The sequence below is a fragment of the Manis pentadactyla genome, chromosome 3 (assembly GCF_030020395.1).
Source record: "Manis pentadactyla isolate mManPen7 chromosome 3, mManPen7.hap1, whole genome shotgun sequence".
In the NCBI taxonomy this organism is placed as follows: domain Eukaryota; kingdom Metazoa; phylum Chordata; class Mammalia; order Pholidota; family Manidae; genus Manis; species Manis pentadactyla.
In genome coordinates this window covers 208765558-208787248 of record NC_080021.1, presented here as the reverse complement: position 1 = coordinate 208787248, position 21691 = coordinate 208765558, and the positions used below count along the sequence as shown (strand labels likewise).

The 21691-nt window shown below is 58.0% G+C and overlaps 1 protein-coding gene across 14 annotated transcripts in view; it reads right to left on the bottom strand.

Moving 5' to 3' along the window:
* Positions 1–21691, bottom strand: part of DAB2IP (DAB2 interacting protein) — a 188460-nt gene that overhangs the window by 18288 nt on the left and 148481 nt on the right. For all 14 annotated transcript variants that reach the window (XM_036915450.2, XM_036915448.2, XM_036915452.2 and 11 more), the window contains 6 exons: positions 10306–10459; positions 8525–8623; positions 7127–7681; positions 3907–4051; positions 3672–3816; positions 605–841 (listed from right to left, as the gene is read on the bottom strand). In XM_036915450.2, the coding sequence (XP_036771345.1) occupies positions 605–841; positions 3672–3816; positions 3907–4051; positions 7127–7681; positions 8525–8623; positions 10306–10459 (1335 nt within the window). The remainder of the gene's footprint in view (positions 1–604; positions 842–3671; positions 3817–3906; positions 4052–7126; positions 7682–8524; positions 8624–10305; positions 10460–21691) is intronic.

Genomic DNA, 21691 nt, shown 5'->3' with positions numbered 1-21691 from the left:
CTGCGGAAGTGCTGGCCCAGGAGGTCTGGGACCCAATGTGATTCAGATCCTGGCACAGAGCAGGCCCGGAAACAGGGCTCCATCCACACACGGCGAACAAACGCCCAGGCCCTCCCATTCCCACCTGCTCGCTGAGGTGCAGCTGAGAACGCTGAGGTGCTTTATAGCAAAGACATCCTTGGCGGCATTAAACAAGGACAGTCTGAAACAACCTGGGAGCCCAACCACGGGGGACAGGTTAAGGAAATCCGGGCCATTCTCCCTTGAAGGCACATTAGTCATTCACCTCAAAATGAGGCTTATGAATGTTAAGTACATGGGAGAATCCTTGTTATAAAATGTTAATTCAAAAAAGCAGAAGGAAAAAATATCTCATCTTCTCGCCTTTGAAAATTAAGGAAACATACCAAAATGGCATGTACTTTTAGTAGGGGGAAGATGGGGTGTGGGGATTTTATCTGAAGAAACAGGGAGGGAAAGGGCTGAGGATGACAGGGACAAATCAGGGCCTGCTGCACAGCCCGGCTGGGGGGCGGAAACCCGTGGCCTGCCCCGCGACTCCAGCCCACGCCCTGCCCTCTGCCTGCTTCAGCGTGGCACCCACTTGGCAAAGTTGGCCAGGTTCTGGGTAACCTTGGCGATGAGGGTGAGGGTGCGGGCAGTGCGGTCGTCAGGGTACTCCTGCAGCAGGTTGAAGAGGGAGGGCGACATGATGGCCGGGCAGAGGAAGCGCAGGAACAGGGAGGCACTGATGAGCCGCTCGCTGATGTCGGGCCGGCCGCGGCTGCTGCACTCCTGCCGCCATGAGGCAAACACCTCCTTCAGCTCCCGTGGGAAGACACTGTGTAGGGACAGATGAGGGTCGTCAGGTAGGGGTCAGGACGGGAGGGTGCTGAGCAGGGACTGGTTCTGTGCCCAGCAGAACACTGAGTTCCAGTCCTGTCCACCCACCCTAACAGCTGTGCGAGCTGGCCCACTGCCTGGGCTCTCTGAGCCCATTACCAGCCACCAGCATCGCCACCGCCGTTGTCACTGCATGGCCATGCATCAGGAGGGGCTGCTGAGCTGCAACAGCACAGGGAATGCTCGGCACAGCGAAGGCACAGTGAGTGCTCAGCGAGCAGGAGCAGGGACACCCCAGCAAGGGGCCACGTGGGATGGGACGCCAGCAGAGAGGAGCTGGGTCTCTGTCCTAAGCAGAGCCGACAGCAAGGGCCAGCATGCAGTCCAGGCCCTGCCCACCCCAGGGCTTCCCCCTTCCCCGAGAGTAGGCATCTGGGTCTAGGGGGGAGTGAGGAAAATACAACCGGAACAGCCCACTGCTTGTCAGTTCCCATCCCTGGCCTTTGAGACTCACTCCCTTTACTTGAGTGATGTCACGGGAATCCAAGGTTTTCCAGCAGAGCTTGGAGTGATCAAGATAGGAACATCCCAACTACAGGGTGAGAACAAGGCTCTCCACTTTCCAGACAGGGAGGTAAATGGAGGGAGTAACTTCTCCTGGGCGACCCAAGGAGGGTGGGCAGGGTTCCCAGCACTTGGTTGGGGGGATCTCTCCCCTAGGCACCTCCTGCCTGCTACAGTCAGGCCCTACCTGGCCAATCTTTAAGTGGCTTTCCTATCTTTCCACCCAAAAGATGTGCCCCCTGCCTGGGACAAGCCAGGCCCCAGGGCTTCCTGAACCCAGTCTATGCCTGGCCCTCTCACTAGCTCAGGCGGCTCTGAGCAATAGCTGGCTCTCCCTGAGCTTCAGTTTCCTCACACAACACTGAGAACAAGGCCTGCCCTGCAGACCTCATGGGGCTACCTTGTGGCTGAGACCCCAAGGCCATAAGAGGCCTTGATCAACTTGAGGGGCCCTTGGCCTACAAGCACCAAGCCCAGCAGGCTGTCTGCAGTGAATGTGGCTGGACCAACAAGGGCACTCTAGAAGAAAAGTAGGGTGGGCACCCATTAGCCCTGGCCCTGGAAGGGCCCGGCACAGGGCTGGGCAGGCCTGCTGAGTGATGGCAATAAATCAGTGGCCTTGTCTAGAACAGAGAGGTGCCTCCAGGCCTTTTATAAATGGCGAAAGAGGAAATGGAAAATCATTGTCCATGGATATGTTTCCCTGTGTCCCACACCCGGCCCGCCCTGGGAACAAGGGATCAGAGGGTGAAAGCACAGTGCAGCCCAAGGGTGGGAAGTGTGTTCCCACAGAGTTCAAGGCTATTCCTCCACCCCAGGCCGTGGGGTCATTTCTGACCTAGCCCAAGAGTACAGGCTGGCCCCAGGTGAACACCTGGTGCAGCCAAGGGGCAGAGGAACCTGGGCAGGGGGTCATCCACTCCACTGGCTCTGGCCATTCCCTCTGCCTCCTCCCCAAGGCTCTGGCTCACCTAGCAGGCCTACTTCTGCCTGTCCCTCAGGCACAGCAAATCATTCCTGGGCCCTCCTGTCTGCCCCAGGGTAATCCAGGCATATTCAGGAAATGGTTTCAGACACATGCACAATCCCGACTCTGATGGGACTGGGGCTGTGACAGAGGGTGCCCAGGAAGGGAAAGCTGTGTCTGGTGACATGGAAAAGGACCACAGAAGACAGACCAGCATAAGGCCTTAAAGCAGGAAGAGAAGGAGTATATGTAGCAAAGGGGAGAAAAAGAGGCTCCACTAAAAAAAGGAGTCAGGTATGCCTGGGGGTTGCGGGTGAGGTCCGGAGAGAGGCCTGAGCGGGAGGGGAGGAGCTGGAGCAATGAGAAAATGCAGGGAGCTTCTCCAATGTGAAAACCACCCCAGCACTCAGAGCTGGCATCAAGGACCCCCTGGGAGTCATGCAAGCCACCGTGCTGAGGCTGCGCCTGGCACTGGGTCAACTAGCCACCAGGGACCTGTGCTCTAGGAACGAGGGGTGCCTGGGAAGCGGGCCTTGCAGCAAGAGGCCCAGGGACTGATTCCAGCCCTGACTGCAGTCCCATACGAACGGCCTGCTCCACACACCCCTGCTCCTTTCTGGGGTTGGCAACAGCCTGCAGACCTCTCTTCTATTTAAAGTCCAACCCTTTCTTCTCTGTTTTCTACAGTCTCCACACGAGGCCCAGCCAGTGCTCAGGCACCCACACAAGCCCTTCTGGGCTTGATCAAGCCTGTGAATACCATGCTCCTTTGGACAGATGGGGAGTCTCAGGTTAAGCCATCCACCTCCCACAGGGCCTTCTCAGTCTTGCTCCCTATTGCTACAGACCCGGCCCCACTGCCTGGCACACATAGAATGCTTGCTAACAAACATGCAGACGGACTGCCATGGCCAGATTCTTAACACTGTAAAAACCATGTCCTGATATCTTCTCAATACTCCCTTACATCTGAGAGCATAACAAGGACCAGAACAGGGACCGGGCAGTCCAGTAAAACTCTGTGGGGTCATGGAGAGGGTGGTTCTGATCCCAGAGCCATGACTTGGAGGCTGTGTGAGGATCCATGTGTGTCACCTGCCCTCTCCATATTAAGCCTCAGCTCTCTTGTTTATAAGTTGGGGTAATGGAACAGGACCTTCTCACTGAGCTGTCTGCACGTGATGAAGCACACTGTGCTAGCACAGTGCCTGGCACACCAACATGGGATGGGTAAGATGCTGGGTGGGGAGACCCTGGGCAGCTGAGGTCAAGAAGGAGGTGTGGGGGCAGTGCTGACCAGTAGGAGTTGATGATCTTGCAGAAGGCCAGTTCGCAGCACATCTTGAGGTTGCCCTGGTGCTCGGGGAGGTCAGCGGCCGAGCACTTGCTTGGGTCCACTTCGCAGTTCTCGTCCGACTCATACAGTGCTTTGATGAACTCACCTGTGGCCAGGAGGGCACATGGAGGGGAAAGTGAAGACCTGGTGCGCAAATCCCACCCTCTGCCCACCTGCTGACCAACACCCTCCCTACCTAGTGCGTCCTGCAGGTACTTCTGGCCCACCAGCTTGAGGTACTCCTCAATGGCCTTGGTGGCCAGTGTATTCTCCCGGAAGATGAGGTGCTCATTGTCCCCACAGCGGTCCACCTCTGACATCATCAGGTCTGTCAGGAAGTCCTGGGGTGGCAGGAGGTGAGGACAGTGGACCTGAGCAGGCCTGGCAGGTAGGACCCTAGGATTCCAGACTTGCTCCCCAGGTAGGAGAAGCCCCTGCTTCTTGAGGCTGTCCCACTGCCAAGCTGTGCCCACTCTTGGGGCTGGAGAGTGGGGGGCAGGGAAGCCTGATGAGGGGAGCTGCCTAGAGTTGGTGGCATCAGAGCTGGTCCAGGGATCGGGGAGGCAGGTCTGGGCAAGAGCATGCTACATGCAGCCATAAGCCAGCAGCATGGTCAGACCAGCTGTCTCAAATCCCTGTTCAGCCCTGACCAAGCCTGGCTGGCTGGCTGACCAGAGCAGAATTCCCCCTCCTGTCACTGTCAGTGCCAATGAGGACAGACAGGCTGCCCTCTCTCCATCATACAAGCAGCCGCCACTATCCACCCATCAGTCTGATGGGATCTCCCTGCACCAGACAGAGACTTGTTCTGCACAGCCCCACAGGGAAGGGCGAGAGAGGCAGAGGCTGTCCGGGAGGTGGTGACATCACTGCCCACCTGACGAACCCAGGGCTGCAGCCCCTCACTGCTGTGGGTTCCAGATGTGCTGGCATGACAGCTGTTAATCTGATGAGCCTATTGGTCCTGCACACTGTCATGGGAAGACCCCAGGAGCAAGCCTGAGTGCGCCTTCCCGCCCGATTGCAGAGAGGCTGCATAACAAACCTGCTTCCTCTGGAGCCCCTGCTTCCTCACACCCACAATCAACCTTGTGACGTTGGGAGGGAAGAAGACAGGCCGGGAGTCAGAGGCCCAGGACGGGTTATGGGCAGGGCAGAGGCCACCCAGCACGGATGCCACAAGGTGCCCAGCAATGCGCCAGGGTTTCTGGTGCTCTGGAATTCCTCACTCCAATATGCACAAATTTGGGGCCTTTTAATTAAAGTCAGGAGTGGTCCCTGAAATTCAGAACTGAGCTTTAGGCCTAGGAGACGTGGCTGGCCAACAGTGAGACAGGAGGGGCTGGGGGATGCAGCTGTTGACCTCTCTAGGTACCACACAGCCTGAGGACCCTTTCATGCCCTACAGATGACCTCTAGGGTCTCCATCTCTGAACACACAGAAGCAGGGTTAAGTACTGCCTGGGGCCCTGCAGCTGTGCCAGGCTCCTGCTCATACCCATGGACCTTCCCAAACCCCTGGGGGGTGCTAGGCCCCAGCTAGGACGAGCAGCTCTCCTTAGAGCCAGGACCCAATGGGGGAGAACAGCAATCTCTTGCCTCCCAGGCCGTTACTCCTGCTGCACTGAGGGAGGAAAAGATGACAAGGAGAAGTCCCTTGGAGCCCATGGACAGAAACTCCAAAAAGTGGAGCCTGGGAAGAGGGCAGGAAGGCAGGCCTTCACCTGGGGACTGCAGGGTCCTAATCAGACACTCTGCCTCTCAGCAAGTCTACCACGTCACTTCCCAAGTGTTCAGAGACGAGGAGCTCAGACACACGTCACCCAGCAAGAGTTACTTTCTATCCCTCTGCCTATCACTCCCCAAACCTGCTGAGCGCCCACCAGGCAGGGAGACCGGAGCCCGGCTTCCACCTCCTTCCATGATGAGTGCCTCAGTTCACCTGTCTCAGCTGTGAGCCCCAAGAACAAAGGTCACTGCAGAGCAGAGGGGGCCTTCTAGGCCAGGCTAGCCCAGCCCTCGGAAGCCAGGTGCTGCAGGACAGACACAGCAGCAGAAAGGGCCGCTGTTCGAACCCGTCACCTCCCTTGCTCCCTTTCTGGGACCAGGGGCTTCCTTAACTCACTGTTTTCCAGCAGCCCCTCCCAACACTGACCAGGAAATTAAGGACAGTGAGCCTCGCCAGTCAGGCCCAAAGGCCGGGGCAGGGGCAGGAGGGGCTCCAGCAGCAGGGAGGACACTGTGTGCCCCCTCCCCACCCACGCTGAGGAATCCTCCTTCTCTGGCCCTGCACCCATTGCACACCACTAGTCCAACAGGCAGTTGGGGGCTCTGGAGGGCCAGCAGGAGCCCAGGGGCTTCTGGGGACAGGGAAGAGGATAAGGAGGCCCAGTGGAGTCCTGCGCCATGGGCTCTGCCCTGGGGACCCAAGGCCTGGGCCCCAATCTGTGCCTCTCCCCACCCCAGGCTATGGGCTCAGGACCTTGACACATGTGGTCCCCCACCCATCCCAGGCCACTCGACTCTCAAACCACACCATGTCCACAGGACAGAGGCCCAGCTCCTCAGGCCAGCACGTGAGGCGCTCTGCAGTGTGGACGGACCCCACATCTGACCCTTCTCCACTACACCTGCTTTGGGCAGCTCCTGCCACAGCAGAAGGCAGGGAGAGGCAGAGCCCCACAGAACCATACTCCTTGCACTGGGCAGGCGCGTGGCAGGGAGCTTTCCTGAAGCCATCCACTTGTCCCCAGAACCAGAGGGTGGGGCTGAGGCACAGCGCGGAAGGTGGAAGGAGGCGGGGAGGGAGAGCTCGGCTCCTGCAGCCCTGCAGTAGTAGGGCCTCCTGGACGGCTTTCAGTCAGTCCCCATCCCGTGGGCTGTGGGGCTGGGGACAGCTGTAGCCCTGCCTGGCTGGCTGTCAAGTGGCTTCAGGAGTGACTGTGTGCCCCTTGCGTGTGAATCTGTGAGGGGTGAGGCTGGGGCTGTGACAGTGGCTATGCCCTGCTGGTCACCTATTGGAATAACAACCAAACTCAGTGCCTCGACAGACATGCATGTCTGGTCATGGGGCCCTGAGTGCTGGGAGAGGCTGGCCACAGGCCGTTTCCCTCGAGCCTCAGGGGCCATGGGGAAGCCGCTAAAACCCACTTTCTCACGTCAAACTGTGATCCCATTCATCGGCTCCATACCTGCCTCAGTAATCAGCTCCCACCATGGGAGAGGAGCACAAAGCACCCTATTCCATGACGCAACTCTTGGGTTTAGGAAGCCTACCTGGTAGTGCTTGGTGCCTCCAACAGGCCTGAAATCCAAGATGTGGACTTGGGGAATGACAGGTGACCTAGTACATGTCACCAGGCCTTTCCATGGGGCCAGGCTATATGGGGGACCCCGCCCATGGCCTGAACACGCACCTTCACTTTGCCTGTGCTCTGCAGGATGTGCACCAGGGCCGACGCCATCTCCTCCTTGGTCTTGGCGCTGAGGATGGGCTCGAGGGCTGCGCAGAGCCCCAGGTAGTGGTTCGTGATGTGCTCTGCGAACTCCTTGTACATCTCCATGGGCAGGATGGCGATGGTCTGGTAGCGGGCCTTGATGCGGATCATGGGTCCGGGGCCCTTGCCGCCCTTGGGGTTGGGCGTCACCACCGGGTACCACTTCTCCACAAACTGCCGCCCAGCCACAGAAGCAGCAGGCAGGCTGACTAGGCCCAGGTAACTGTTGCGTTCCTTCTTCTTCTTCTTGTCAGTCTCCCGGTACAGGTGGACAGTGACGTTGCGTAGGGGTGGCAGGTTGTGGAACTCGAAGTGCTCACCCCAGAAGACATTGTCCGTCTTGAGCTTGCCGGTGGTGCGGGCATAGAGCACGTCATCCAGGCACAGCTCACACAGGTACTTCTTCTTGGCTGGCAGGTCCTTGGCTTCAATCACCCACAGTTTCAGGATGTGCTCCACACGCCGGCTGTTGTCCTGCACATGCACGAGGAGCACGGTCACTGCAGAGTCCCACCACCCACCCACTGCGCAGCCCAGAGCAGGAGAGCTGTCAGCTCAGATGGGCCCCAGAAGGTGAAGGACCTGGGCCCTGAGGCAGGATGGGCAGTGGGGCAGGGACAGCTCTGGAGTCTGACAGACAAGGGGCTGGGTCTCTGCTCTGCCTCATACTAGCTCACTGACCTTGGGCAGTGACTTAATCTAAGCCTCAGGTTCCTTTTCTGCAAAACAGGAATAAAATAGAGTGAGAAAGCAAATAAGAGGCTGGCACAATGCTCGGCACACAGCAGGTGGCTGTGCCGTTTATTAGCCCTTCAGTAGTTTGCCGGTCTGACCACTGCTAAGGCCCCGTCCTCTGTAATGTCATGGTGATCAGGACCCAGCCTAGGCCCTAAGTCAGCCAGTGAGGTAAACACAGAAGCAGGCCATTACAACGTGACGGGGGAGCCCATGGGCAGTGGGAATACAGAGGACACAGCCCCGGAGGATGTCTATGCTGGATCAGATGCGTGAGCAGGGTCAGCCGTGGGTAAGGAGCCAAGAGTTCCAGGGAGCCGGACACCAGCACCCAATTCCTAACAGTGGGATACCCAGTTCTCTGGCTCAGCCTCGTCAGTGTGTAGCTTTGGGCAGAGAGGCCCACAGCACCTGGGACAACCGGGCCCACTCCAGCTCCTCTTTCAGAGCCGGACGCTATGCTCATTCAGGCCCTGCCTCCCAGTCCACCCAGAGATTCCTCTGTCTGCTTCCTCATGCTGGGAGTCTGCTCTGGGTCTAACCTCAACCCCTCATGCTTTGGTGAGAGAGATGCACACCTACCTTATTGGGGTGCACTGCCCGCCGCAGGTTCTCCATCCACTTATCCCTCTCGGCTGCTGATCGGCAGGAGAAACACTTGCTTCCTGAGGACGTTGTCACCTGCAGGGAATGGCAGAACAGCGTCACAGGGGAGGGAAATACAGTGAGGCTGGGAGGGGCAGAAGGCCTCGGGTGCCTGGCGGGCTTCAGCCGCCAGGTCTGCCCCACAGCCTCAGAGAGAAGGCAGAACAAGGCTCACCGAGACCCCCGTATTTCACGTGTGCAGGTGATGCCAGGTGATGCCCTGAGACCTGCAGCCCCAGAGAAGTGACAGGAGGTGGCCCGGTCCTGTGCCATCTGATGCCTGCCCTGGCTCTTCACCCCTGCCTCAGCACCTTCTGTCCGTAGGAAAGCATCTTTCTGACCCCAACATCACTGTCCGGGAATGGAGAGAGAGAAGGCATGGCCACCTGCATGCGGTCAGAGGGCAATGCTTAACCCAAGCCTTCCTCTACAGACAGAGCCCCAGGTGCCAAAGAGAAACCACAGGTCGGCAAAAAGGATCGCTTCAGTCCTCAGCTGGCACCTTCTCGTGGCTCTCTCTTGCCAAGGACAGTGACTACAATGACGGTCATGGACACTTAACATCTGGGGGGCCAGACCAGAGAAATGAGAGAGTTGGCTGCCTGGGTGTGCTGGGCGCTGGGGTCCTCCTGCCTGGAACCCTTACCCTCCTGTCTCATTCTTGCTCATCCTCCAGTCTGCTCCAGGAGAAGGGGCGCAGCCCAAGCTGCTCCTACTCTGTCCCAGCACCTCCCAAGGGCTCTAGAGGGGGAAACTAGACTCTCTCCAGCCATTCATGGCCCACACAAGCCACAGCACCGCCTGCTCTGGACAGGTAGACAGGCACTGTCGTCAGCTTGACCCAGGCAAAGACGTGGAGCCCAGATAGACCCCAACCGGACCAGCAGTCTAGAACCAGAAAGGGCACCCAGAGGACACAGGGTGTAGGGCATATACCAAGCACCACTCCATTCTTTCCCTGGGGTTGGGGGTGCCAGGAGGTTGTCACACTAGTCCTGGAGTGCCTGATTTCATTACCAGGCTCATTCCTCCATGAGAGAGCTCCTCTAATTACACAAGGTTGTTGGGAGTGGGAGTGGGGGACGGGAAGCTTCCCAGAAAGAGGTGGGAAGAGAATAGGAATCACTGGAGAAGCAACGAGAACTCTTAGGAACACCTGCAACAGTTACCCTGGTCCTGGCTTGGCCTCACTGATTTGCCAACTACAGAGAAGGGCTGGACAAGTGATCCTCAGTGACAGCCCTGCCATGCTGGATGGCCGGACCCTTGCTCTCGAATCTTGGGTCACAGAAGGCTAGAGCAGGGAAGGTTCTGGCTCTTCTAGAGGGAGAAACAGGCCCAGAAAAGGGGGCACTCTCTGCTACCCCACACTGCACAGGGGTTTCTAAGGAGGGTTAACAGGTTTTCCAAGACGTGGGTTTTGGGGCTCAGGCAATTCCACAGAGGTGTTTGTTCCCTTTCACCTCCTGAGGCCTCTTGCCTCTGCCAGTGTGGAGGACGGTGCCGGTCCATTTCCAAGGAGCCCACAGAGCAGAAACGAAGTCCTCCGTTCCCCAGCTCCTCCCGGTCTCTTAGGAGCCAAAAGCTGCGAGCAGATTCCAGCCACTGCCCCAAGAGCCTGGCCCCCACCAAAGCCACACAGAAGGGTACCTGGAGGAAACCCGGCCGTACCAGGAGAGGATGCCAGCGCCCCGCCCTGCTCCAACAGTGCGACCCACCTCGAAGCAGTAGTCCTGGCCCAGGATGCTGCTGTGCACGGGCTTGATGACCACCTCCTCCTCCATGCTGAGGTCCAGTGCCTCCACGGCGCTGCTGGGGCTGAGCAGAGACTCGTGGGAGCGAGACTCCTTCAGCCTGGGCATCAGATGGGACCTGGAGGGTGGGCAGTTGTGTCGGCCTGCGCCTGCCCCTCCCCTCCCCCCGTGCTGCTCCCTCCCTTCCCCTCTCCTCCAAGAGGCCTGCCCAGGCCCCCTCGCTGGAGGCAGTCACTCCTCTCAGCTCTCGCTGTCCTTTCTGTCTTAAGGCCAATTCAGGGGAAGAAAAGCATCGAGATACTGGAGTCCCAGAAACCTGTTAGTCCCTTTTGCCACTGCAGGACTCTGGCTAAGCGGCTCAGCCACTAAGGCGACAAAATTAGTCCACCACTGAGTTGGGGTAGGGTCTGGCCTGACTTCTAAGCAGCCTTAGAGACCCACAGGACCCAGACAGCCTTCCCCACCTTCCCTACCCTCCACCCCGTCCCCATCCAAAACCAAAGCTGTCACCCATTTACCCATTTTTCCAGAACGTCACTGCCAACAGAGCTCTTTCTCGTGCACCATCCCTACTCAGGAAGGCCAGCCCAGGGACCTCTGCTGCCCCCTTCTTACAGATGAGGACTGTGGGGATGCAGCAGTCTGCGCAGCAGCCAGGCCGCCGAGACTCAGTAAGGGGCCCCGTGCAGGAGCTTGGGGGTCCAACACAGCACAAGGAACAAAGGTAGTTGACCAAATGGAGCCCAGCCAGGACTGGCTGTGATGGACCTGGCCTGGACCTGGCCCACCGGTCATGTGCTGTATGGCCCTGAACAAGTCACTTCCCCACCCTGAGCCTCGGTTTCCTCAGCATGTCACATGGAAAGCACTCAGTTGGCACCAGCACCGGTGCTTGGCACAGTCCACCTCAGAGAGGTGAGTGTCCCTTTCCAGAGCCGACAGCACACAGCAGTGCCCCCCGGAGCCCGCTTCCCACAGCTAGGGCTCAGGAAAAGCTTGAGGACCAGCCGGGCCTGCTCACCCACCCCTAGCGTGGAGACTGGGCAGGCTTTGCCCCATTCATGTCCACAGCCCCCACCCCTGGAGCTGGTGCGGAACCCGCCCTGGGCTTAGCCCACCCAGACCTCCTTCCCACAACACCCTCTGCTGGTCCGACGCTTAGTCCATCGTTCTCTCCCTTGTCAAACACCCTCAGGCCAGTGAGGCCTGGCAGGGTCACCAAACACTTGCCATCAGGCACACGCCCTGTAACCCAATTTCCATGCCCACCTTGGGTAAGGGGGACTGAGGCTCACTGTGTGTGGGCTCAGGAATCCAGAAATGAACCAGACAGGCCCCACCACGAGGCCTCACAGGCTGACAGGGGCCACCCCCAACCCTCAAGCTCTACACCTCTGTGGCAACAGCCTGCCCCATCATGGAGTCCTGTGCTAGGCACTGCATGGGAGTCAGAGCTGAAATGGGGACCCCAGCCCTTGGGGAATCCTAAAAAAGACCCAGTGAGCTTTCCTGAAGCTGCTCCCATGCCCAGCACAGAGCTGGCACATGACAGGGCTCACATCACTTAGCTGAGTTGACACCCTCGAGCAGAACTTCCGAGAATTTGAGGGGAAACGGACAGACCAGCAGGCAGCTGTGAGTCAGGCTGAAGTCAAGTTACAGCCGACCCAACCCCCAGGGCTCCGCGTGGAACTCCTCAGTGAGGCCCAACCTGCTGGCACGCGCTGCTCCTCAGGGTCCTCTCTGGCAGGCAGCATTTCACAGGTGTGCACAGGGGCCTTAGCATACCACTCAGTTCTAGGTGCTGCCAGGCTTCTTCCCCATCACAACAGTGACCGATGCCAGGGGTGGGACTGCCCACTATGCTGGGCCACCCACCACACGGGCAGCCTCCAGGCCTCCCTCCCAGGATGGGACTTCATACCTTAGTGTGAGACACACCCTGTTCAGATGCCAGAGAAGTCACCAAGCCCAGGAAGGCTGGGACCCAGAGCCCCCTGGCTTGCTGTCCAGGGCTGCAAACCCAGCCTACGGGCTGGAATCAGGCTGCTTCCTGGCCCAGCCTGCAAATTCCTGCCAGGTAAGGATGCTGGGAGGGTGGAGTAGGGACCCAGGAAGTGCAAAGGGAGGAGCTGGTACGCTGAGGCCACCTCCTGCCTGGGGTGCCTGAACAAGCAGGCTGGGAGGGGAAAGGGAGGCACAGTTCAGAGGATTGGGCCTGCCCAGGGAGACCCAAAGGGGCCCTGGTTCTATAGCTCAGGAGCCCAGCAGGCCTGGGCCAGACCCCAGAGCAGCCAGAGCCTGGAGTCTGTGGCTACAGAACCCTCCTCATCCTTCCCCACCATCTTGCCCCACAAACATGCCCCAGCTGGCCCAGGCCTCGCTGGGAAGGTTCCTGACTGAGCAGAGGGCTGCAGAGAAGTTCACGGTTAACTCATCCTGGCTGCAGGGGACAGTGCTGACCCTTCCCACCTCCCCAGGGCTTCTCAACGCTAATGGACTTGGAGCAGAGCCCACTGGGGGGAAGAGGAATGGGGGCAGCATGGCACCCAGGGCAGCCTACTGGCTCCTCCAAAGTCTGCCAGGCTGCCCCTGCACAGGAGAGGACCAGGCTCTGACCGCAGTGGGGGCAGCACCAGGGGGCCATGCTCTCTAACTCACATGCAGACGCATCCTTCCCGCTCAGCCTGGCGTCTTTCTGCCACCTTCCTCCCCAGGCTCATGGCAGGAGAGAGAGGGGCCCCTTTCAACAAGCCTGACACACAGCTCTGCATCACGGCGAGCTGTTCTGCTGTGACCCTGCCAGGGGAGGACCTCCACAGTGGTGGCTGATACAATGACTGGGGCTCAGGAAGGGAAAATGGTCACTTGGTTACTTCCTGGACCCAGAAGGACCACCTCAGGGCCTAAGAACCACCCTCTCCAGAAAGCAAGATGCGTCCCAGGCCTGCAGCCTCTGCCCCAGGCCCCCACGGCCCACAGCAGGGACTGCCTGCCTCATCAATCACTCAAGGCATACTTGACCCCACCCTGCCTTTGCCAGGCTGTGTAAGAAGCCCACCAGGGCAGGGAGGGAGGGAGGAGAACTCAGCGGACTGCCCAGGCTCCAGGGGAGCAGCGGAGAGCAGTCTCCCTACCCAGGAAGCCCAGGGAAAGGGAGCAGGTGGTTTGGCCCCTTTCTGCTGCACTCCACCCCCAGGAGGAAGGCACCCCACCGCCAGACACTAGTCCCCACTCAGCACAGGGCACCAGGTGGCCACCTTCACATCCTTGTTTTCATTTCAATTCATACAACCCTGCCAGGAGTATTCACCTACCTGTTTTACAGAAAGGTAAGATGGGCTCAGAGCAGCAGTTACTTGATCTGCCCATGGCCCCTGCTGAAATGGGGACCCAGGTCGGTCCGGGGGCCCTGCCCAGGCTGCCCTGTGTGGTATGGGGGCCTGGGGCCTGACGTTTCTAACAAGCCTCTGCATCTCCCTGCCACCCAAGACTGGGCCAGGAGAGAAGATGGCCCAACACTCCCACTCCACGGCCTCCCCAGTGCCCGGCTCAGTTGTGACGGCTTCCCCTGCTGACCTCCTGTGTCCCTGGAAACTACGGCCTTTGTGCCCTTGGTGAAGGGCACCAAGAAGGGCAAAAGGCCTTCACTTGGGGCCTCCAACTGTGAAAAGCACTTCCATAGCCCAGATCACAGCTGGTTCCCCCACCAACCCTGCCAGGGATGCAAGTGACTCCACTGGGCTCACAGGGGCTGGGTCGCACACCTCTAACAGAACCAGGTCTCGAACCATGGCTGTGGGATCCACCCTCCTGGCCCTCCTCACCAGGCAGAGCCAGCACTCCCGGGCCACACTTACCTGGGGCTGTGCCCACAGGAAATACCACTTTGCTGAATCCTCACAAGGCCAGGGGGCAGCTACTGGCCTCACCTGCCCCCGCCTCCCACTTCATAGGCGAGAAGCTGAGGGCTGGGTCTCATCATCGTCCTAGGGTCACCTCCCCACCCCAAGTCCCCAGGGGCCATTTCCCTACCTGAAAAGGGAAGAAGGACTCCTGTTTTAAATGGCAATCAGTGGTGTTGCGCACACACTGAAGACGGGCCTAGAGGATTTTCAGGGAGAGGCATTCTGCAGGCCTCTGAGCCACGCACAGGGGATTCGCTGCTCCAGCTCTGCTGGCTGGGCTCCATCGGCCTGTCCCACCCCCACCCTGGGCTCCTCTCCCTCAGGTGGCCTCCAGACACATGCAGCCCCTCTGCCCATAAGTCCCCTTGACCTACCCAACCTCCAACACCCATCATCCGTGTTCCTTCAATCATGAAGCCCTCCGACTCCCGGAGCAAACAGCAGCCTCACATGTGGTCCCAGCACTCTGACATTCAGCAGGCCATGCTGGGAAGGTCTGTCACGGAGCTGTCTCCTTGCCAGACAGGGGGCTCCTCATGAGTAGGGCTAGGTCTGGCTTAGTGCCAAGATTCAGAGCCCCACCCAAGTTTCTCAAGCAAAACCCCAGTACCCAGCAGCCAAGGTGAGTGAGGCCCAGGGGAGGAGGTCAGCGGGGATGAGGACAATCCTCCCTAAACCCTCAGACCTTGGTTGACTGGAAGAAGGGACAAAGACGACCCAGGTCATCAGGGCAAGTGCCTGCTCAAAGCCACTTAGCAAGAGCTTCGCCAAGATGCTCACCCAGAATCTCTGAGAAACACTGGGGCCATGTCCAAGCATGGGGCACTCCCTCTCTCTCTCTCTTCCAAGGTCATCCTGCCCTCTGCAGCTGTATCCCCCACCATGGCCCCATCCCTCTGAGTCCAGAAATGTCTCATTCTCTAGACCCTGGACAGCTTCCCCCCGCCCCCCACGAGAGGCCCTTCTGTCCCTGTGGGCCCCTCCCAACCTTAGCCAGCCGCTCAGGAGGGCTTTGCTGTATCCTCCTTGGCATGGAATCCCCACCCTTCCCAGGAAGGGGGTGACACCACGACTCCCTGGTCACAGACGGGAAAGCCAAGGCCTCAGGGTGGTGGCAGAGGGGTGCACCACCAGCCCTCCTGGTCTGGACCACAGAAGCACTAACTCACTGGGGGGCCCCTCTACCCAACATGGTGTCACTCCTGCTCCCCACCCCCTCCCCTCACAGCTGACAGAGAATCAAGCTGCAGTGCTTCAGCCTGGCGGTGAGCCAGCCCTCCCCTCCCTCCCCACCTCCCCTCACCCCCCAGTGAGGGCTTAGACTCTCCCACCCCACTGGCTGCTGACTAGCAGTGAGTCCCTCCCTCTGAGGGCTTTGTCCCCCGTTTCCTAAACCCATACCACCTTTCCTAACACTTTTCTGCCTAAGGAAATCCATCTTTCTCAGTTTTTAAAGGCCTGCCCCAATGCAGCCACCATCATGCTGTCTCAGGTCTCCAGACAATCATGCACACGCAGGCCATGTGGCGGAGCCCCACTCCATGCCACCGTCCCACCTAATTCTCATGACAGCCATCAGGACTGAGCCGCCGCACCTCAGAAAGGCCAGGTGGTTTGCCCAAGAGGCTGAGTGGGATTTGACCCTCACTCAGAAGAGCCCAAGACTAACTCCATCAGTGCAAGACTGGCCCTTCCATCGCCCCACAGCAAAAGGCCCACAGCCGGCTGGCCTGCTTTCCATGACCACTCATTCCAAGGCCAGGAGGAAGTACCAGGGGGCTGGCTGGAGTGGCAGCCTCTGCTTGGCCTGGGAGCCCAGGAAACGTGGGCATGCCACAGGCACAGGCAGAGCCACTGCTGGCAACACAGACAGGTCCCAACAGGAGCGCATTGTGCAGCCTGAGTAGCAGGAACAACAGGACATTGTCCCGGCTCCTGGGCCACCAGCCTTATCTGATAGCCTTACAGCCAACCCATGAGCTATTTTTCAACTCCATCCTTTTTTCTCCAAAAGGTTAGAGATACAGAAGTTGAGCGAATTCTCTATTATTTCAAGGAGGAAGGAGACCCAAAAACAAAGCCTGCGATAATTCAAAAGCCCAGTATGACAGGGGGAGGATGTTCCCAGCTGCGGGTGGGGTGAGTTGAAAGCCTGGGAAGTCAGAGGCTCAGAATCTCCGCCCAAATCTCAAAGGGACCGAGGGAGCGGCCCTGCATGCCCTCAGAGGGCAGGGCTGAGACCAACTCAGTCCCAGCTGTCCACACACCGGCCCGACTTGACGGGGTTTCAGAGGCAGTGGGAACCCCGTCCCTGAAGTGTACGGGCAGGAGCTGAGAAGTCCCTTTTAGATATGCCGCAGAGGGATGCCTGCACTGCTTGGGGACTGCTGGGTAAGAGGGAGGCAGCGAACGCAGGCAGGCAGGCAGGTGAGTGAGCCCTAGGGACACACATGCACACACACCTGTAGCTGGGAACGGGCAGACGGCCTGGTGTCAAGAGTGCCCAACTGTAGGAGCAAATCTAGTCTCCACTCCTTATAAGACATGCAGCCTTGAGTACTTTTAGGTTATTCAACTCTCCAGGCCTCAGTTTCCCTATCCCTAAGAGGAGAGAATGACAGACCTTCCTTACAGGGCTGCTCTAGGATCAAACAAGATGGTGCAGGTGAGCGGCTCTGGAGATGAGGAGTAAATGCCAGCACCTCCATCAGTCACCCCCGACAGCTCCATCCCCTTCCGTCTGTTCTATGCCCTCACTTCACTGTAGACACTGCTGGGAGCAGGGGCACAAGGGTGATGGAGGAGGCACGTGCTGTTATCAAGCCTGACGGTTCTAGGCTAGGTGATGCTCCTAACATTTGCAGTGCAGGATAGAGACTCCCTCCTCAGCCGTTTCCGGGTTCTTCTCCGGTCACTCAAATCCCTTACCCTCTCATGCCCCAGTGGGAACAAACTACATCTACCCAAATGTTCTGGGAGGCCTTAAGAAAAAAGGAAGAAGAGAAGTCCTTCAATTCCTGAATGAAAAGGAAAGGAGAGGGTGCCAGAGGGGGGAAGGCAGCAGACCCCACCGAGGCGCTGCTTCAACCCCCCTGCCTATGACTCCTTGACAGAGACACCCAAACCAATTTCCACTCCCATGCTTGTATGGGCCCACGCTACGGCCTACTGCTCCACCCAGGCCCCAAAGGGAAAGGAACCCTGGACCAGGCTGGTCTCCATGGAGGAGGCGTCCACACAGGGCCTGGCAGGACCTGCAGCCTCCAGCGTCAGTCAGAACCTGCCAACCACGCTCCTGCCTTTCACAGCAAGGAAGGCCCTGGGAACTGTGCTGAGAATTGCTTGTCCACACTGGAGGGAGCTGGGTCCGGCAGGACAGTCAGGGTGACAGTGTTGACCTCTAGGGAATCAAGCATCAGGACACAAACAAGGCCATGCCCACTGGCAGAGCCATCTCTCCCCAGACCCAGCTTTGCCCTGCTGGCCTGGGAACTGGCTGCTGAGAAGGCCAGAACTCAGTCCTGGCCCTGCCAGGGTCCCAGGGGAGGGGAAAAGAATGCAGCCGCCTGGTGGCCCCTAGGGCCCTGGGGAAATGCAGCCTGTCCTTAAAAGGCAGGGAGTTTGGCCACCCTGCCTGGGAAGGCTTCCTCGGATGACAGGGCCTGGAGGCAGATTCCCTCTCAGCCCAGGGTTCTGAGTCCAAGGGAAGGGAGCGGGTCCCAGCAGTCACGGGAACCAGTGTAACCCCATCCCATCCACTTTACTGAGCCCTGGGCTGGGAGGTGCCTGGTGTCCTGCCCTCATCCTACCCATGCATGCACTTCCCCTCGCCACCACAGGGCTGAGCTGGCAAAGGACAGTCCATACCCTGGCAACCAAAACAGGATACCAGGATGGCGCATCACATGCTTTGGCTACAGCAAAGCACTAGGCCTGACCCCCCAGGAGACACCCCATATACACTAACCAAATGATCACCTCTGTGGCAGCCTGGACTCAACAGCCACTTACACACCTGCTGTATGCCCAGTTTGGTGACAGGTTCTTACCAAGGCATGCCCATCATCACACAGCCTTCTCCCAACAGCCCCGCACAAAAGGCTGTATTGCAAAGAAAAAAACTGAAGGAACAAAACAGCAGCAGAATCACAGAACCCAAGAATGGACTAACAGTTACCATAGGGAAAGGGACGAGGGAGGGTGGGTGGGAAGGGAGGGATAAGGGGGAAAAAAAGGAGCATTACTATTAGCAGACATAATGTGGTGGTGGGGGGGAGCACGGGGAGGGCTGTACAACCCAGAGAAGACAAGTAGTGATTCTACAGCATCTTACTACGCTGATGGACAGTGATGTAATGGGGTATGTGGGGGGGACTTGATGATGGGGGGAGTCTAGTAACCATAATGTTGCTTATATAACTGTAGATTAATGATACAAAAAAAAAAAAAAGGCTGTATTGCCCCAGCAGAAAAGAGGAACAGGAACTCAAATAGGTCTGATAAGACCTGGTTTGTGAGGCAACCTTTCCCGTGCGCACCTGAGTTAATCCAAAGGATTTAATGAAGGAAGCTTTAGGACACCAGAGGAAACTGAGGCTCGGAGAGAGGAGTGGCCTGGCCAGGTCCCACAGTCCTGAAGCGAAAGCTGGAATCCTAACAGCCCATCCCCCTCCCTCGGACAGCCCTGGTGTCTACCTTACGCTATGCCAGGCTGGGGCCTGAGAAGGAGAGAAGGGGCCTGGCCAGGGAGTCCTGAGCTCCAGTCCTGGTCCGCTCCTAATCTGCCTGTGACCTGGGCCCGCAGGTCTGTCTCTTGGACACACAGACTCACTGTATGGCCCTAAACAAGCTCCCCCTTCTCTCTAGGCTGCTGTTTCCTCACCTGATGAGCAGCTTCAGAGAGAGCCACACAACCCCCAATATGTCAACTCCTTATAAACATAGGGACCATATACCAGCTACCACAATTGTTTCCTCTACCAGAGTGATTCCTCATGCTGCCTGCTAGTGACTTGGGCCACAGACCTCAGGAGACACCAGGGATGTGAGGGGTGCTGTTTCTGGTCCCTGAACAGGAGAGGCACCCCTCAGCAGCCGGACCACACCCCCATCCCCACCTTCTCAGTATAATTCTGCAGCCTAATGGAGTTTTCAAAAAACATTCAGGAACACATATACCTCCCCACCTTATTTCTTTGTTGGGGAAGGTAAAAGGGGTGTATGGAGAAAGAAGAAACAAAAAACTTTCTATCTAATCCTCCAAGTCATCCTGCAGCCTGAATAATTTCGGGTTTTTAATCAATAGCTGTCAGACTTGTCAAATTACTTTGGGGACCACAAAGCAGTTTTTAAACATTCATAAACCTCAGTAGAACACCGAAGTGCCCTGAATTTAAAAGAAGAGAAGCTGAGGAACACTCATTGAATAGGATGAGATTTGGACAAATCGAAAGTGAGCTGAGGGCCAAGTGCCCCTCCTGTTTCTGAGCGGGACAGCTCTATCCCCTCCCTGGTCCCCAAGAGAAACCACCATGCCTGGTCCAGCTGCCCTCAACCCCTCAACCCTCCTCCCATCCCTGGTAAAGCCCCCTTCCCACCCCCAGGAGCACAGCCTCCAGGGCTGGGGCCCCGTTGCACCTGCCACAAGGCTGAGCACCCAGACTGCGCCCTACCACCCATGTGCTGGCCCTGCCCGCCTGCCTTCCCCCAGCTTCTCCGCTTGGACAACTCCTGAGAATGGCTGGCGGCCCTGGCCGAGGTGTTCCCTCCTTGGGAGTGCAGTCTGAGCACATCTCCTCCTCACACATGTAAACACACCCAGGTATCCCCTACATCACCAAGTGTGGGACTGGTTTCTGACTGGTTCCCTGGCCCTCACCCCCAGCAGGGACCATAAATACCTCCAACAGCTGCCTCAGGCCTTGGGGACTCATGACCAAGCAGGAAAGGATGATGAAATAAAAAATTGAATGAGCTGAAAACCAAGGACTTCAATCCCCAAGGAAGCCCCTTCCCTTCTGGCTTATCTAATTTCCGCCCTCCCCCACCAGCTCTCCACATCCAGGAAGCCCTCCTAGGTTCAGCTGGCCCTTCTGCAGCATGTGAGAACACAGACAGAGGCAGTGCTGCCCCTCCCCACTCCTTCACCCAAGACCTGTGTCCGATGCCATGTGGCCTGCTCGTGCTGTGTAGACCATTCATGTTAAGGTGATCTGGGGACTGTCCTTCCCTGGGCACCAGGCTTCCTGCCTCAACCAAGGACCAGCCATGTGTCGACACAGCCCCAGAACCTGGCACCATGCTGGTTGATAACTGGTCTAAGGTGGTGAGGCCTCCTTCCTTAAAAACAAACATGGGTGGCATAAAGCTCTGTGACTTTGGTGAAATGAATTAACCCGTATGTCTGTTTGGTCATCTGTAAAATGCAGATAATGCCACCTCTGGTTGCCAAGGGGTACCCTGATGAGCAGTGATCCTGTGATGAGCCCCAGCTTGGCCTTTCACAGGCCTGCTGCCCACCTGCCCCAGGATACTCCTCTAGATCACCTGGCTCCTCCCAGAGCCCACTGACATGTCTGAGATGCCTCTCACCCCGCCCAGCAGGCACAGTCCTCCTGGCCCTCCCTGCATGTGGGCTCTCAAAAGCCTCTCTGCCAGCTGACCCCAGAGAACCTCCACCTCCACCCTCCACCGCCCAGGGCAGGCTCAAAAGTGCTACCATTTTAAGTAGATGCCTCAAAGTCCTAATTTTTGGAGAGACGGACACGTCTGAGAACAAACACTGGAACCCTAGGCTCCGAGCTCAATGTTCATCTCTAGCCCTTCAATTCCAGTCGCCATCTGGTACGCGGGGCTCTGCAGCCCCAGGGAGATAGAGACAAAGAGGTGAAGGGGAAGCAGCGCCGGGCCAAGGGAGCACAGACCTGGGTTTGCCTCTCCCGCTTCTTGGCTTCCTCCCCTGACAAACGAGCTGCCCTTGCCTCCTCCCAGAGCCTGCTGGAGGTTTATCATGCTAACACCCCCACTCCTGGTTTCTGCTAATCCAGTACACCAGTATATAGTTACTGAGGACCTCCTGTATGCCAGCGCTGAGCCTGGGAGCCTTGGGACCCCGAATCCCCATTTATCCTAAAGCTTAGTGTCTGGAAGTCCCAGTGCAGTGTCAGAGCCCTGCTTCTCACACTGTAACCAGCAAGAGACAGCCAGGAGCATTCAATAGCAGCAAAACAGCAGGAAAGGGTGGCTGCCAGCAAGCCACAGGCTCCCAGGCCACCCATAGAGTCAGAAACCCAAGAGAAACAATGTCAAAGAAAACCAGGGTGTGGCTGCTGAGTTCCCCCTGCTCCTAGTGACCATGCATCAAAGCCACCTGTGGCTCTCTAGTACCTGCCCCATATACCTGGTAAAGTGCACGAGGTGCTGGCTCCACACTTAGGAGGCCC